Source organism: Falco peregrinus, chromosome 1 (genome assembly GCF_023634155.1).
Source record: "Falco peregrinus isolate bFalPer1 chromosome 1, bFalPer1.pri, whole genome shotgun sequence".
Taxonomy (NCBI): domain Eukaryota; kingdom Metazoa; phylum Chordata; class Aves; order Falconiformes; family Falconidae; genus Falco; species Falco peregrinus.
Window position 1 is genome coordinate 113,816,730 of NC_073721.1, and position 17,561 is coordinate 113,834,290.

Consider the following 17,561-nt stretch of genomic DNA (forward strand, 5'->3'; position numbering starts at 1 on the left):
GATACAATTTTGTAGTAAGTTTGCATTTTGCATAGATAAGTTCAACACTTCTGTTGCGTGAACTTTTATGACTTTGTGTTCTGTTTTGTTGTCATTTCTCGCTAGGATAGATGCTTTTTCCAGCCTAATAATTCAGCCTGCTCTCTCCAGGGAGCCCTGTTCAGTTAGCCACAGGTTCATGCTGAATGATTTTGGTCAAATTTGGCTTTGACTTTTACCACCTGTTGCTGTTCCATTGGCAGCTTCAGCTGGTGATGCCAGAATTGACTATATCTCCTTGGTCCAGCCATCAATGAACTGGTTTATTTGTCCCCAAAAAGGGGTAATTCTTGAGAGGTAGGAGGGCAATGCCTCTCGTAGGTTTTTCATGGTTAACACCTGAAAGACTGTGGGTTTTGAGGCTGTCTAAATAAATTAATAGATGATCTCTGCCAAAGGGAAAAACATAGAAGTTCACTTGTATGAGTAGATCTTGCTGAGGAACTGCAGACAGCTTTCTATGAGTTGAAATTTCCCTTTTCTTTTTAGGATGTAGATCATTTCATGAACTCTTTCAGCTCTTACCAAAAGAGCTGTTAAGCTGGGAAGATAGCTGTATCTCCTTCTGCAGTACTTGTGATTGTGCAATGGAAGTAGAAAACTATTTGACTGCTGAAGCGACTGCTGAGCCGCTTGCGTAGCTAATTCCATTTTGTCAGCAATGCCAATTAGTACTTCAAGAGGTTAATATCTCAGAAGAGAGGCTTTGTGAGTCATATGGTCTCATTTGATAATTATTATAGTCTGCTGATTTCTTCATGTGACCTAAGATGAAATCATGAGGTATGAGAGAATACTGCCATTTCCTATTATATTTTCTTATTACATAAAACTGTGGTAATACAGCTAGCTTTCCGACCCACCAGCAGAAAATGAAAACTTCTCCCTGTGTTTTTTTCCTGTTCTGGCCTCTTGTAGAGGCACAGTATAGGTATCAGTAAGCCATTGCCTTTCAGCAGCCCAGCTTGTCCTTCTTTGAACAAAGTATGATGATTCCACTCTTCCATGTGATTTTGGAGGTGGTGGAGTTTTTTACATTAGTCTGCTGTGGCTGGTAGACAGTCTAGACAAGAAACTGAATTTTGGAATTGTCCTGTCAATGTGCATTTAATTGTTTTCTTTCTGAAATCAAGGGTATCTCACCTGTGTGCCTTATACTTTAATTCAGATGTTTTTTTAAGCTTGTTTAGAGTAAGTGGCAGTCCTGTGAACGCCCAGCTGAAGATAGCTGTCTGCTGCCTCCAGCCCAGAGTGCCAGCGTGATGGTGTGGCTGTGTCATAGCGTGGCAGGATGGGCTGCATGCCCTCCCCGTGCCTCTTCCAGATGAGGATAAGAAGTCATCAGTAGTGAGCCAGAAACACACCTGCAGGGAGAGTACAACATTATTACCTGGGTAGGAAAGCTAAGTTTGTTAGAGCCAAATCAATACTGAAACACTATTAGTAAGCTTGGGGTGACATGAAAGGTAACAATATTTACCTAAAATTTCATTACTGCCTTTCCTTGGGTAAATCTTATGGTTATCTCCCCTATCAGCAGTTTTATTCTGGTGGATCCAAATTTGCATTGAACTATTAGAATGAGTAATATATTCATTGATTGTAATAAGGCACAATTTGACTAAATGTCATTTGATTCTAGCTGTAATTTTAATTGTCATTTCAGTGCTAGAATTTTAGAATTTATTGTCATTTTTAGGCTAGAATTCCCTTCCCTTTTTAGAAGGCTGATTTCTAAATCAGTGTCTAGAAGTTTATCGTATTTTAGTCTTATTTTAATGTAGTCATAAACTTGATCTTATATACTAGTAAACAGGAATAGTAGAGATACTAGAGTAATGTATTTCCTGAGAGAGGCTCCATCAGCAGTGGTGCTTTGCTTTCTGCTGTGGGGTTGGAGCCCACTAAAGGCTAGGTAGCAATGGCTTTTTAACATCAACTGATTATACAGAAGATAGAATGAAAATCTGATTTTGCAAATCATTCTGCTAAATTGATGAGGTGAGAATGTTGCGAAGTGATTCAGTACTTATAATTAGGAACATCTCTCTTTTTCCTCCCACCTGTTCTTTTTACCAGGTGTTTTATTTGGCAGGGATTTAAGGCTAGGCAGTGATGCTAGTGATGAAAAGCTACAGCTTAGTGCTCACAGGATGACTTTAATATCTGAAGGGTTATGTCATGAGGAAGGTTCAGCTATCCGTAGTAACCCAGTTTCTATGGTGATCTGTTTTCTGCTTTCTCTTTTCCTTCTGTAGACAGTAGAAAATGTACAGTTTCAGCTGAAAAAAATACAGGTGCCCATTTCATGCTGGCACAGATCACAGAGTTAGAAACCGCTACACAGCATTTGCTACCTGAAGTTAACAGTGTTTGTGTCTTACAAGGCTGCAGCTGCCATTTTTGCATCATGAAACATTGCTTTGTGTAGCCCAGAGGAAACCAGCCTTGCGAGGAAACCTGTTTTGTTAGACAAAATTTAAATGCTTTCCTCTTTTGTGTTACATTTACTTTGCATTCTGTTAATTCCTGTGATGAGGAGGAAGCAATTTCCCATCAGAAATACTGAGGATGGGGAACTCTTGCTATAGCTGGGGGTAGGGGGGGAAACCTGGGCAAAATGGGGTATGCATTCAGTCTTCAGCTGTGTCTGAACACCGTAGCATCTTTGCATTAAAATAAAAAACTTCTCTGCTTTCTGGCAGGGTTTTGATTTTTAGCGTTGGGATTTTTGTTGTTGTGTTTGGTGTTGTTTTTTTTTAATAAAAGAGAGTTCTGTGAACAGGTGCACTGTGGTAAGTTTGGATATTATTTATGAAGTTTTACAAGGAATCCTTTATTTAAAAACCAAGCGGAAAGGAAAGAGGACATTGATCCTGAGCGCACTCCTTGACTCTAATACTGCGCTTCTATTGTCACATCCTGGTTAATTATTTTGAAATTATTCTGTAGTCTCTGTAGGTTTGTACTTGCATTGGCTCATACACTTGTTAGCACGCACCTTCATTTTAACTGAGATGTTTCTTCGCCTGTGAGTTGTGGATGTAGCAGGGCTGAAACAAGCAAACAATCCAAGTGCTCAGATGACGGCTGGTGCTGCTCCTGTCCCAGCTGCTCCACTGCCTTTCTGTTGGCCTCTGCTGCTGTTATATACAGTGCTCTGTGAATGGCGAGAGCACATACTGAAGCATTGTTCTAAGGATTTTTCACATTTCAAATAATTCATGAGTATTCATATCTTTTGGGGGAGTGGGGAAGAGAGTATGTAAATAATAAAAGTTATACTGCACTTTTGTAATGAAAACAGTAGCAAATGTGTATGAAACTCGTAAAGCTCAAAGAAAAAACCAAAACACAACCACATATTTCCTACAAAGAAGAAATTGTCTTTGTATAAAGTAGATTCTTAGGGCTGGCGTAAACATTCAGTGAAGATGAAGACAGACCAGGTGTGGGAGCATAACATTCTGTAGTGGGAACGATGAAAGTGAATTTTTAATTCTTTATTTCATTATTTTTCTCCTTTCACTCAGTAGGGAGAATCGGTTTACATGTATGGTATAAGCTTTTCAGGAGTTTGGGAGCTTTCTAGAAGGCGGCAGTGGCAGTGCTTTAAAGGCTGCATCGTGTTAAGGGAAAAAGCCGTTGATTTAGGCTGTTGTAAATTACTCACACACACTGTTCTTGAGCAGCATCCTGGGTATGGGAAGCAAACTGCTTTGTGAAGTTCGAAATAATTCCGGGCACTGAGCTTCCCTGGCAGCCTCCAGCCCCGCAGGGTGCCTACCCCTCTCCTGGGCCAGGGGCTGGGACTCCTCGGGTCTCCCTCCCCATCCCACTGCCTTTGCTGAACACGTTTTATTGCTTCCCGTCTTACAACAAGAAGTCAATATCAAGTTAGTCTTTCAACAAATCCCTAGTAGAAACAAGAAGTGCGTAATTTTAAGTGGCGGGAAGACTGGGTTAATAAGAGGGGGGGGGAAAAGAAGCATCAGCATTCTTTGAGGCTGAAGATGCTACAAAATAGCAAAAAAAAAAAAAAAAGAGCACAAAATAAAAATAGCACAAAATAAGTTGCATAAGATTAGGTGATGAAGATGTATGACCAAATGCAGTTTTCTCTCCCATCAAATGCTGTGTGTTAACAAATACATTATGGTTATTTTGAAATAGTGTAGTGGATTGAGAATGTTTTGCAACATGGCTGCACCTCTAAAGCCAAGAAGCTGTTTTGTTTGCAAAGGTGATGGGAGTGGGATGATCTCAGTGCTCTCTAGGCATTGCAAGAGCGTCAGTTCAGAAGCTTTAATATATTAAAAATGTCATAGCCTTTTCCTTATGTTACTCAAGAGCTGTTTTCATATGTACCTATTTGCATGTACATGCAACTGTCTAAGTAACTAGATGGTTTCCGTACGCCTTCGACTGATTCTTGTATATGAGATAACGATTATGTTTTCACTCATTTAAAAGTGTGAATATTATTTCTGTTTTTGGAAAGAAGTCATATGTTTGTTCCGGTTACTTTTATGAATAAAGTTTGGGTGAAAATGGTCATTAACTGGAATGCTGGTTTGGCTTGTTTTCCTATTATTTGGAGGGCTTTTCAACCAAAAAAATTCATGTTTTTTCTTTTGGCATTGTGGAGATAATCCATTTTAAACTTGCCCTATTTGCAGCTACAAAGAAAGGAGCTTTTAATACTTGAGATCAGATGGCTTTGCCTGAATTAACACAGATGTGCCAATGTGTTCTCTTAGGGGAAGAAAAAAGAAGGCAGAAAAAAGCTATATAATGTTATACTGCAAATGCATTTAGAACCTACTTAGAAGAGTTACTGCAAGTAATTTTTTGATAGCCAAGTTTTTGATCTCTGAAAACACAGATTATTTTTTATCTTTGTAGATTTCCAGCATTGAATGTATGTCTTGGAGCATTATTTTGCATGGGAAATGCCTTTTTCTTTGTGTAGGTAATAAAATTAAGCTCATGTAACCTTAATAGAACAACTTATTCACATCAAACATACTAATTAACTTGTCTGTTGCTTAAAAGTTTGGCTGTTAAACGTGTATTTAAAAAACAAAAATGTGGTTTTGGTGTCATGCGTATTGATGATTTAACTATAATGGAAGAAGTCGTCACTGACCTTTTGCTGTTGTTATTGTATTGCAGTATGCCAGGGTTTGGATCCCTGATCCAGAGGAGGTCTGGAAGTCAGCAGAACTTCTCAAAGACTATAAACCTGGAGATAAAGTCCTCCAGCTTCGACTTGAAGAAGGCAAGGTAGGTCTGCATATTGGTTGTAAGCTGATTGTTCTTGTTGTCGACAGAAACTGATGTGTCTTAACGCAGGAAGCTGTACTGTCAACATATATCAGTATTTATGTATGTGCAATCATTCTTGGCCACCAATTTCCAGTAGTATTTTTAGTTACAAAATTGATTTTGCCTGATTTCTAAAATAAATTAAAAAAATATTGTTGCTTTTATCTGACTGCCTGTTATGTTCAGTTGCATCATTTTTTAGTGCTTACGCTTTTAAACCTGTAACCCTGGTTTGATATTCCAGTGAGAGCAGTGTTGCTAGGAGAAGAGTGTTGCAGAGAAAGAACTGTGACTTTTAAGTTGAACATAACCATCAGGAGATTAATAAAGATAAAAAGGGGCAAAGATTAAGGGCAGTATGAAAATGATGCTGTATATGGTGTAGAGAAATTATGAGATGTCTACAAAAAGCTCACATCCTTCTAGTCAAGGCCTGTTCATTTTTTTCAAGCCATCTAAATGATTCTTTAATTTTGTTGTAAAATGATGGTGATTCCTCAGGTCTTCTAATGGAAAATAACGATCTACTGCAGTTGGTCAAATATTTATTTTTAATTTCTTTTTTTCTTACTGGTGGGCAGCTTAGATCCTACTCTCATGTAGAGGCCTGCATAACAATGAAGCAAAAAGAACAGATTATATATATAGAATAACTTCTAAATAAAATATCTTACTTGAACGAATGTCAGTCTTTGACTCACATTTCTTATATGGCAAGCTGAGTACAATGTTTTTAATCTGACAAGATTAATTTTCCCCCCACATATTCCAGGCTGTGTGGTGATGCTGCACACTTGCACATTGCATGTAGTAGAATGGGGGTGTTTGCCAGTTAAGTCACGTTGTGTGGGACAGCAGGTAAATAAAGTGATTTTAGAGCTAGAGACAGATGCAATTAAAAGATCTATATTAGAGATTAATTTAGATCTGCAAAAAATGTAGTAGCTTTTTTTTCAGTTTATGTGTTCTTCATAGCATTCTGCCAGCATTCTCTTGTAATATTACTATCTGTGAAGCTGGCTGTAGACTGATGTGAATCTGCTTCCTCTGTCTGTTCCACTCCAGAGGAAAATAATATGGAAAGACTAGTTAGATTTATGGTATTAAGTATTTTGTTTTGTTTGACGAAAAGATTTGGCAGCAAAAGCAAGGAGTTTGCTTAAGTACTAGTCCAAAAATATGATCCATCTTTATGGTTGCCTGTTATACATATAGAAAACCCTTTTGGGAAATTGTAAATTATGTTTTTGGAGAAAGAACTGCTAACTTGAATCTTCAGAGAATTTAAATTTTGCATTGTGTTTTTGTAACTTGGGCATGTTTTGCTGGGAAAAATGGTTGGAGGGACTGAATGAGGAAACCTAAACACCAGCTCTTTCAACACATTTCCATTTGATTTTTCAGGACCTAGAATATTGCCTAGATCCGAAGACAAAGGAACTCCCACCCTTGCGAAACCCTGACATACTTGTTGGTGAAAATGACCTCACAGCACTCAGTTATCTCCATGAACCTGCTGTTTTACACAACCTCAAAGTTCGATTTATAGACTCTAAGCTAATCTATACCTACTGTGGCAAGTACTGTTGTTTCATACCATAATCTTTACAGAGAATGCCCTAGGCAGGAAAAGGAAAGTTGATATGCCAGCCTTTAACTTAGTCATTTAATGATAGGGCGTGTTGTGCTATTCTTACAGAAGTCTGTATGTTTGTGGTCGTTAAGTGCATCAAGTAGACTTGAGAGTATTAAGCTTCAGAGAAAATTGACTTCTCTGTGTGTTCCTCTAGCTTCCCAGTGGACTCTGTTTATAAAATATGTATACAGCAATTTTAGCTTGCCAATGAGATTCCAGGCTGGTTGGTGTTCCCCTTAAGCTTGCTTAGATAGGTGTGGGCTGGAGGAGGGCTTCACAAGGTGCAGATGCAGGAGGCTAGCCTTGCTGTTCGGTGGATTTATTGCCCAGCTATGATCACCTGCCTCTGCATTCAGCTCCTCCATATCTGTATGGAAGATACCAGTTTATTTTCTTTTTCGTGTTTTGCAATCAGTGTAACCATAGGAGCGAATTTGTAACAGTACGTGAGCCAATGCTTGTCTGATCAGAATTAGGAACAATCCTGGTTTTAAAAATACTATTTAACTTGTGGTAGAGGTTACGTGAAGTTGAAGTTGCCTGTGATATTTTCCAGTGACCAGAATCGGGGGAAATTAATGATTGCTTCATTGTAAGTGCAAAATTGCAGCTGAGTGATCTGTTTTAAAGAAACCTTGTGAGATAGTTTGGCTTAAAATTTAGATGTCACGCTTCTGGACTTTTTTGTTTCAGTGTGCATGTGTTTCTTTTAAATCTCAGTCTTTAGTCAAAATACATTGCTAGCTTTTCATATAACCTTTCAATATACATAAACTTTGCAAATTTTCCAAATATTTCTCTAGTTTATCTGTATGTTGGATGTTGTGCTAGTGCATAAGAGACAGTTTAAGTCATTCACGCATTTTTTTACATTTTAAGCTGAGTAAAACAGAACATAATATGATGGTGTGATTGCTAGAAACCAGATAGTGAAAATTTCCTTCCCGTAATTGCCTGATTAAGGCAAAGGCACGTTTGTGTTGTCAAATTATCATTTCTATATTCTTTGCAGCCCAGTTTATGCCAGCAGAAAACATGGCCCATAATTTCTTCTTTAATGTACAATTCAACTTTGTCTCTAATCAGAGTTTTGTAGTACAGTCCCAGTTCTTGGTATCGCAATCCAGAGCCTTCTCCATGTTGTTATATATCGCTAGACTTGCTGTTTATAATTTCATTGTACTTTGTGCTGTTTTGCAAGCTATAGAGCAGGGAAATCATGTTGCAAGGTTGTCCTTGACAGCTAATCATGGCTGTAGGTACCTGAAGCAGGAATTTGTGTTTTGCAGCTGAGGGTCTTGTCCTGTTCTGGTCTGTATATGGAATTTGCCAAGGGTCAGATTTTCCCTCTTCTGGTTGCTCTCACAGCTCATGGTGATGGGTGTGGAGAGCTAAGGCAACCAGCACGTTAGACATACTGTGATGGACAGGCTGCAGGCAGTAATGGCCTGCCACATTTTGCTCACTCCGGCTATTCCTAACCTGTGGATGCTCAGCAGAGTTCATCTGCTTGCAGTCCTGCTCTCAACAACATCCAGACCATGGGGGACTGAATCAGACTTTGCCACCCTCTGCTTGCAGCCAGCCTTAATTCCTGTAGGAGTGGGAGATGATTCATACCTACATCCCATCATCCCATCATGCAGTCAGAGGATGACTAGAGGCACAGAATAATTAAGGTTGGAAGACACCTCTTGAAGTCTTCAGTGAAGCTCCGTTCTTAAAACAAGTCTGACCAGCTCAGGTTGCTCAGGGCTTGGACAGTCAAAGTGTCTTGAGTATTTGAGTATCTCCAGCGATGGGGATCACACAGCCTCTCTGGGCAACCCCTGCTGAAGGTGCATCTTCTGGTCCCGGCACTGGGAAACCACCTTAGTTCCCCCTGTTCAGACAATGTCTGTGTTTCTCTCCCTAGTGCCCCTTGAGCAAAGCTCTTCTTGGAGGAACATTTTGTGAAAGGGCTTGTGTGCAACTGGAGTCTTGTGGCCTGAGCTTGTAAGGGCTTTTCAGTCTGAGTTTCATGGTCCCGTGCCTGCTGATGCTGCTGTACCCCTCCCATAAGACAGCCTGCCTGGTTTGTGTTTCGGCTGCTCACAGTCATGCTCTGTGTTTAGCATCATTTAAGAGGCTTGTGAAAGGAACGTGCCGTCTGCTAGTTTTGCTGTGTTTGGGAAAATATGTTGTTTTCATGTTTTCCCGAATGCAGCTTTAGTTGTGGGTTTGGCTGGTTTTATAGTTCCTCATAGGGCTGGAAGGCCTTTAGCTCTTCATGGATGAGTCTGCCAGAGGGCTGGGACTGGTGGAGCTTGGTCATCTGTTTTGCTTCCAGACAAGACTCAAGTGACTTGCATGTGGATTTATTTGAAACATGGATCCAGTAGCATGGAAGGTCCTGGCAGTCAAAGTGCAGGTGAAGGAGGTTTAACGCTGCCTGGCGACCTGAGGAGTGCAGTATGCTGTGGGTTTCTTAGCTTGGGATGTAGGCGTATGTATATTATGTTATAAGCTAAGGAAAATAATGGTGGCGTGGCGGCCTTTAAAAAGCTGATCCTTTGGCCGCAGATGTTCGCCTTCCAAACTGCTCTATCAGTTCCCCTCTTAAGTGCAAGTTACTTTCCCTCTGCAAAGATTAACGCCTTAGAGCTCTCCCTGCAGAAGGAACTGTATTTGCCCCCTTAATCTGACTCACACATTAGCCAAGCTAGTTTAAATACCGTGTGAAGGTGGTTTGAGCTAACCCAGCTGATTTAGCCTGAAGGAGATTAAAAACACTTTAATCCACCGTGAGTATTATGGTGACAGTATTCTCAACCAGCAGAACTAGAACTGGGATGGATGGATGTCCACAGCCCTAGAAATGAATTCAACCATGCTGTCAGAGTGTAATGTGTCAATTGGATATTAAATTCTTTAAAATTTCATTTTGAAGTAATCCAAACTTTTAAACAGAAAACCTCCTGATTTCTTTATTTCAAGTCAGCCTTTCACCAGCAGTTCAGAAGTGATTTATAACTTGGCTTTACTGCTGGGAATATGGAATGAAGAATTAATAAAGTAAGCTGAAAAGTTACAAAGGAAAGTTTGAATGCTTTTATGGAAAAACTGCTATGGCTGTGATGAAAACTCAGTCAATACTGCTGGTTAGTTCAGATGTATAAAGTACAGCCTGCAGTGCAGGAGAGCAAACTTTAAATGAATAAATTATTTCTATTAGTGGGCAGTTTATGTGCAGATGGGTGAATATGTTCAAGATAAAAGAGTTATATACACTCATTTTGGGTATTTATAAGAAGATTGGCAAAAAGAATAGCCAGAGTTTAATTTAATGTAATTGTAGGAAAGAAAACACACATAAATCTGATTTGGGAAAGGCCAGATATTTCTTAAAATAGCAATATGTTTTAGTGGAGATAAAGAGAAGTTATATATAAATTAATCTGAATTATAGTCCCGTGAGACAGACTGATTTAAAAGTTCCATAGAAAGCGTATAATTCCTAACTGACTTATTTTGGATATTCCAGATGGTAGTTGCTTGTTGATTTTACAGATCGCTACTGAAGTTAAGTGATTTAATATGCTGGAGACTTGTCATGGGGCTGCTTGTTTTGAATTCAAGGGTTTGTTTTTGCCAACATAGTCGAAAGCAGGAGGGAATTGTCTGAAGCCTCACACGTGTTTTTTTAATGTGTCTCTGATTAGACTTGCGAGCATGGGAAGCTCAGCTCGGTGGCGCGGCCGTACTTTACTTTTTACTATTTTTTCACAGTTACAGAGGGCAGATGTTAAAAACCAACACTTAAAATATTCCTTGAGTTTGCTAGTACTGATGTCCCTTCCCCTCCCTACCCCACCCCCACCCCTCTTATTTTTTGGCTCATCATTACAGCATTACTTGGCATAAAATTTTATAGAGACTTTTCACTCAAGCTCCTGAGTAATTTCAGTGAAGTCATGGCTGATGGAAAAATCACTGACTGTACCTATACGGGTGGGTCTAAGACGTAAAACTTGCCATATATTTGAGGAAATAGATCGAGGTCTGTCAGATCTCTTGATGAAAGATATTCTGTTGTTGTTTAATGTTTTTGCTATGGTTTGTGCTTGATCTATAAATGCATGACAGGATTTAAAAATGGGATGATGCTCCCAGCGCAGTGCCAGACTGTATGTGCTTTCACTTCCCTTCTCCCAGCTTTTCCATGGAAGATTTCTTAGATAGACATCTCAACACTGTAATCTGCACAGAGCAGAGGGCTGGGATCTGCATTGAGGAAGTCTAAATGCATGCGCGCGCATGTGTGTGTGTATTTCTGAATAAACTTAGAAGTGAGTTGAGTGCTAGGGAAATGCTTCTGGTGCAGGTTCCTCAGCAATGGTTTGTCCAAGGAGCGTGGGCAGCATGCCTGCTGTAATCACTGTGCAGCCATCTGCACCCGCGTTGTCACTTCTAGGCACCAACATATATGTGTAAGAAGAAATTCCAAGTTTTAAATGGCCACTGTTAAAATTAGAGTTTGTTCCCCCCGCCCCCCCCCCCCATCACGTTGTAAAGGTGAGGAGGAATTGCCATGTCAAGAGAGCACAGTTTCCCTGACACGGCTGGGTCTCACATGGCAGTGACCAGTGTTTTCACCCCTGCACGGAGCAAATAAGTGTTCCCTACCCATGGTAAATGCTGCAGGAGAAAAAGGTATAAGTAATCTTTTTCAAATCATTCCTGTGGGCAGAGCAATCCTTTAATCCTTTCTCATGAAAAAGAAAATCATACCAAAAGCATTTGAGATCTCACTTTGTGGCTGGGAAGGATGTATGGAGTAAGACTTAAGTTTCCCTGTGCAGGGAGAGTAAAAGAATGGCATGAATTTAGAAATGCTGTAGTAATGAGTGGTATTAAAAAAGGCAGATATGTGTTTAATTGGGATGGGAAAACTAGAACATGCAAGGTCTAAGTAGTTATACACACAGGTGTGTAAGAGGAGGGTTTTATGGTGCCTGCTAGAGCTGTCATTACTTAACTTCCTGACACCTCTGTATACCGCTGTGTATCAGCCCTATGAAATATGTCTACATAGGGGTTTTTTGATCCCTTTGAGCAGGAGGTTGTCCTGCCTGACTGACAGGGATGTCTGGAATGCCGATTACACCATGACTCTACTTTGTTGCTTGTTATAAAAACTGAAGATTCCTGGGCATAGCATAACAGCTGAAGGGTTAACACACTTCACGTATCCAAACTGACAGTCATTGAGGCCATGTAGTAGTTATAATTAACAAATCACCTTATCATTTGTAATCCACAGTAAAATACAGGGAAATACAGTGCACATTCGTTGGCTTACTACACTGAGCAGGCTGTGTTTCAAGTCGACACAGTCTGAATCTGTTTAATGCATGCTAGCTTTAGAAAAGGCTCAAAAGTGTGGTCAGAATAAGTACCTGTTGAAGTCAGCATGTCAAATCCTTATTTTTTAGTTAATATTTTTAGAAAGGTTAGAACAAAAGTTGGTGTTAAAGCCATTTTTTGGTTTGTTTTATTTTGAAACAACTATTAATAATTCCTTTTTTTCTCATTTCCTTTGTAGGTATTGTCTTAGTGGCCATAAATCCTTATGAACAACTGCCTATCTATGGCGAAGATATCATCAATGCATACAGTGGCCAGAATATGGGGGATATGGATCCACATATCTTTGCGGTGGCTGAAGAAGCGTATAAGCAGATGGCCAGGTTTGTAGACCACGTGTCTTGAACTCACTGTTTTTCTAAAAGGAGTGAGACTTAAAATTTCTGGCCTTCTCTTTAATTCATATTTTGCAAGATCTGTATCCAAAGTTTTAGTGCCTTTCACGAGGGGTAAGTTGCCTAAGTTAGAAAGCAGGAAAGCATGATGAATGCCATGGAGATCATGGCCACTGACATGTAAACAGGAATAACCACAGACCTTGTCAGTATTTAAGTCTAAAATTAGCCCTGTGTTTTGTAAGATTACGTTTTTTTCATTTGATTAGCAAAACGTGGAGATGCTTTTTAATCATCAGTGGATTTTTGAAAAGTGCCAGATTCTTAACTGTTTTGTATTTATATGTGATATGACAACAGGAAAAAAAATCACTTGGCTTATGAGTGCTGTTAGGGGCTCCTAGCTGTGTCGGTCAAGTCCCAGCTACGTAATCTGCCTGTGGCTGTTGTTGACTAGAATTAAGAGGGAGCAGAGGGATGATTACACAGAGTGTCTCCAATGGTGTCTCCAAGGACACTGTAACAGCTGTGCAGGAAATCCTCATTTCTTTAAATATTGCATGAAAATGAACTTGTCACCCAAGGGGAGTGGTTATTAGAAACTTCTTCCCCTTCACCCCAAGAGCCTGCAAATTTGAGGAGCTTTTGAAATATTTCATTTCTAGGATAAAGATCTTTTGGGCTACTGTGTGGTCTTTGGTTAACAAGATGGTCCCTAGTGTCCTCACTAGTTATCTGCAAGCTATTAATTAATACAGTTTTCCTTGTTGACAATACAGCCCATGATCAAATTAATCCAGTAAAACAGTGGCAGATCTGTGGTTTAACTGCGGTGGCCTTCAAGCTGAACTGCAGGAGGGGGAGGCAAAGGGAAGATGGGTTGAAAATGGTAAAATGTTCATCTTTGAAATTAGCTGTCTGTTCATTTAAGAATCCATCTGAGAGCTAAAGTGAATAAAATGCTCTCTACACTGTGAAGTGAGTCAGCTGCATACATGAATATGGTGATTCACAGTACCCAATTAATAGAGAATTTCAAAAGAAAACGGTACGGTACAGTGCAACATTTCATGACTTAAAGGTAATTGCAAAATAGCCAATGTTTCAAAAATACCCTGCATCTGCACTGCTGAATGGCAGAGGTATTCAACTTCCTTTCTGCTAAGAAAATAGACATATAATCTAGTATGGGAACATAAAGGCAAATCTGTGTTATGACAGTCACATCTACATTGAGGCTCTTTCAGTCTGGATCACTGCTGTTTTACAGATCTAGATCACTGCTGTTTTAAGCAGACTTGTTACTCAAGTCCCTTTAAAAGCTCTACAAAATAAGAATTTATTAGCCTTATATTATATCTGAGGCACTGTACAGTGACCTGCAGTTATATGTCAGTGATGGATGTAATCCAGATTCCCAGAATTTTTGTTCTTAATATTAACCAGTGGAAGTAAAGAGGCTGGAGGGAGATCTCGCCACACTGGCTGCCTCTAGTCACTGTTTGAGGCGGGCTTACGTCTTGACCTGTGTTGAAATTTCAAATTGTGGGATTGCCTGCATTGTATGTGTGTGTGTGCTTGTTAGCTGAAGCCTGTGCAGTGGCGATTTCTGTTTGCCCCCATCTGCATTCTCTGCTGTCATAGGAAGACTCAAGGGGGCTGAGATTTTGGCTAGAATTTCTGCTGTGGTTTTTCCTTTTTGTGTTAATTGCATGCTCTTCAGCTCTTGCTGCGCCCTCCGGCAATTCCGCTGTCCTGAATAACAACAAATAAGATGTTGCAGAAGTTCTTTTTTTGAAACAAATTATGAGGAATTATATAAGCATGGAAATGATCTGAAATAATCCTTTTGCATTAATGAATGAATGATTTCCTTTGCGTGTCTACAACATGTTCTAAACAATTTGTTATTCTTTTATAAATAACTGGCGGTACTTTCATAGGTGCAAAATGAAATCTGAGCACATAATGAAAATTTAAAAATTCCTCTACACTGAAGTAACAGTTTCATTTAGTTTCCCAGTGTTTATTTCCTTTTCTCTCTCTCTCTCTTTTTTTTTGGGGGGGTGTATGTGTATGTGTGTGGTATTTGTTTTTAAGAAGTTTTTCTGTCATTTGGACATATAGACATTTGCTCATTCCATTTATTTTCTAATGCTGTTTCCAATTCCTTAACCAATTGTCCATCCCTTAAACTTCAGCAATACCTTCTACACTCTGAACAAATCACCTTTTACTCCTGAATTACGAAGTTAAAGAAGAAAATGTGCAGATTTACATTTCTGCAGCTGGTTATTTAAAATTGAAAATCAGATTATCTATGACTATTTCTTTAATGCTTTAATAATTGCGTTGGATATTCGTATGGTAGGTACTCATGTGGATTAATCTGCATTTATGCATGTAATTGGTGAGATTTATTTTTCTGTTGTTTCTAATCTTCCCTAACTCCACGTTTAAATGATCACTGGAGTAATTAGTCATGATGTTCCTATGCATAAGGCTTCAGTGAGCTCTTCTAAATATTTACTCCCTAGGTCTTTTTCTTAATTCATAATTTAATGATTTAGGATTTGTTCTTGCCAGTTCATTGCTTCATCTGATGTGGCTGAGAAGCTCCTTCCATGTGCATGGTTGTAACTAAATGATCTCTGTGGTCTTCTTCAGCCAAAGAAAATGCCCCATGACAGCAGTCAGGAAAGCTGTGATTGTACATGTTGTGCCTTCAAAAAATATAGTGCAGAAATGTTGACTGCTGGAATGACAGGGATGGAGCTCACATCTGTCTTGTTCATGAAAAGTGATATTCAGCAACTGCTTGGGGTTAATTGCACATATAAAGCAGCACGTAAAGATATCTTCATATGTGAAATTTTCTGCATAGAGCAAGCCAAATGGTGTGGTGTGCATGGGCTGTGAAGCAGTGTGCCGATTTGGGCATCCATTGTTTCCTCTTTCAACCACAGTTCTATCATCAGTTTCCAGTGGAGGGTTAGGGAGAAGGAATATGGCTCATCTTTACCCATAGCTGGCAATACGTGATTACTGTTTGCTCAGTAGTTTTTTGTCTTTTTCAGCACAGCTTTTTTAAGACTAATCTCATTTTGATTTTTTTTTCTATTTTTTCTCTTCTCCCCCCCTCCCAGCTCTCCTCTTCTATTCCCCCTTCTCATCTGTATCTTTGTGCCTTTTTCCTTTTCTCTCTCCATCTGCACAGACTGACAGCTTCATTTCCAATGCTTTTCCTCTACTGTGCCCAAAACAAGCAAGAAACTAGTTTTACGCTGCATTTAAATTGTATTAGACTTAGGGTTATGTGCGCCTCATGCTTATCAATAACATTATTGGTTTGGGTTGTATGATCCTCCAGACTGCAGGTCTAAGGGTTACAGAGCCGATCTCTTCCTCTGAGTGGGAGGAGATCCACCTGCGAGTGGCTCCCAGTGGGAGGGAACAGGATCAGTCGGATGGGGACCTGTCCGAGGGGCTCGCCTCTGCCGCAGGGCTTTTGTGCAGAGCAGTTTGGGGGCTGCCATGGTTCTGTAGGAACAGCTGTAACAAGCTGTGCTTTCTGCACAGTCTCCCTCATGGGTATTGTTCATGGGTAGCTTCATTTGAGCAAACTTATACAGGTTTGAGACAATGTGTAAGGCTGACAAGCAATTCAAAAGGAAGTAAGTTGTTACTGAAGAACTTATTTTTGTCTCAGAAATACAAACCACAATATCAGCATGTGGATGTTAGAACAGTGCACTGCAGTTCAAAGGGTTCAATACATGCAAAGTCAGCATTTGCAAATTATGAACAAAAAAGTTCAGTCTTTACAGTTACCCCTCTGTAGTATGAAAATTGAGGCAAAGCATCAGTTGGAAACTATTTATTTATATATATATATATATATATTTTTAAGCATTACAATTTCAGTGGGAATCATAATCACCAGCAGGTGCAGTTCATTTTCATTGTAATATTCAGTAGAAGCTTTCATTTTTAACTGCATGGTTTGCAGTAAGAGGAGACGTTGATGATTATACTCTTGAAACTGTTAAGAATTACATTAATGTATGAGTCTTATGATTATGAGTTTCCTAACACCATTAGGGAGAGAAGTTCTAAATCAGACTACCACAGGATACCCTCCCCTGCCTAGTAAGGGTATATTGCAGCAATTAAGAGAATGCATTTTTTTATAAGCACTTTGTTGGTCTGGTTTGTTCCATCCTACTTATGGCTGATGACAGACAGCAGAATTCAGTGCTTTTCAACTTAAATTAACTTGGAGATTTCCTTCTGATTAATTGGTGAAGTTGTCTAGCAATGTGCAAGTGGAGAGTAACATTTGCAAGCAGAATTACATACTGATGAGATCCCTATAAAACTCAATGAAAACCAGGACGGAAAGCAACAGTCTTTAAAGCATCAGTCTCCAAAGTTTGATTTTTCTGTTTGGACAAAGTATAATGATTTATTCAATGTTAGCATGTATCTTTTTCATTAAATTACCTGTAATAAGCAGGATGCCTCTCTGTTTTGTCAGATTTTGGCATGTGTCTGATGGCTCTCAGCTACGGGAAGATTTTTTTCTATTGCCTTTTGTTCGAAAGGAAGCTTGGTGAGCTGTTGAGTAGGTGTTCTGAAAGCACCTCGGCTGACAGTCTCCAGTTATCCCAGGCATCCCAAGATGATGTCCTCTTACAAAAATGCAAGTTTGATCAGCTGCTGCTTTGCTTTTGAGTGTCTGATAAATGGATAGTCCATTCTCCCCTGGCAGGAGTCGGGAGGGGGGTGATTAACAACCCGTAACGGATCTGCATCCA

General features: G+C 39.5%; 1 protein-coding gene across 9 annotated transcripts in view; it reads left to right on the forward strand.

Moving 5' to 3' along the window:
- Window positions 1-17,561, forward strand: part of MYO5A (myosin VA) — a 103,189-nt gene that overhangs the window by 16,165 nt on the left and 69,463 nt on the right. For 8 of the 9 annotated variants that reach the window (XM_055809181.1, XM_055809187.1, XM_055809196.1 and 5 more), the window contains exons 2-4: window positions 5,215-5,325; window positions 6,772-6,943; window positions 12,588-12,732. In XM_055809181.1, the coding sequence (XP_055665156.1) occupies window positions 5,215-5,325; window positions 6,772-6,943; window positions 12,588-12,732 (428 nt within the window). Of the gene's footprint in view, window positions 1-5,214; window positions 5,326-6,771; window positions 6,944-12,587; window positions 12,733-17,561 lie in introns of those variants that run through there. The other variant, XM_055809220.1, reaches the window with a different exon arrangement.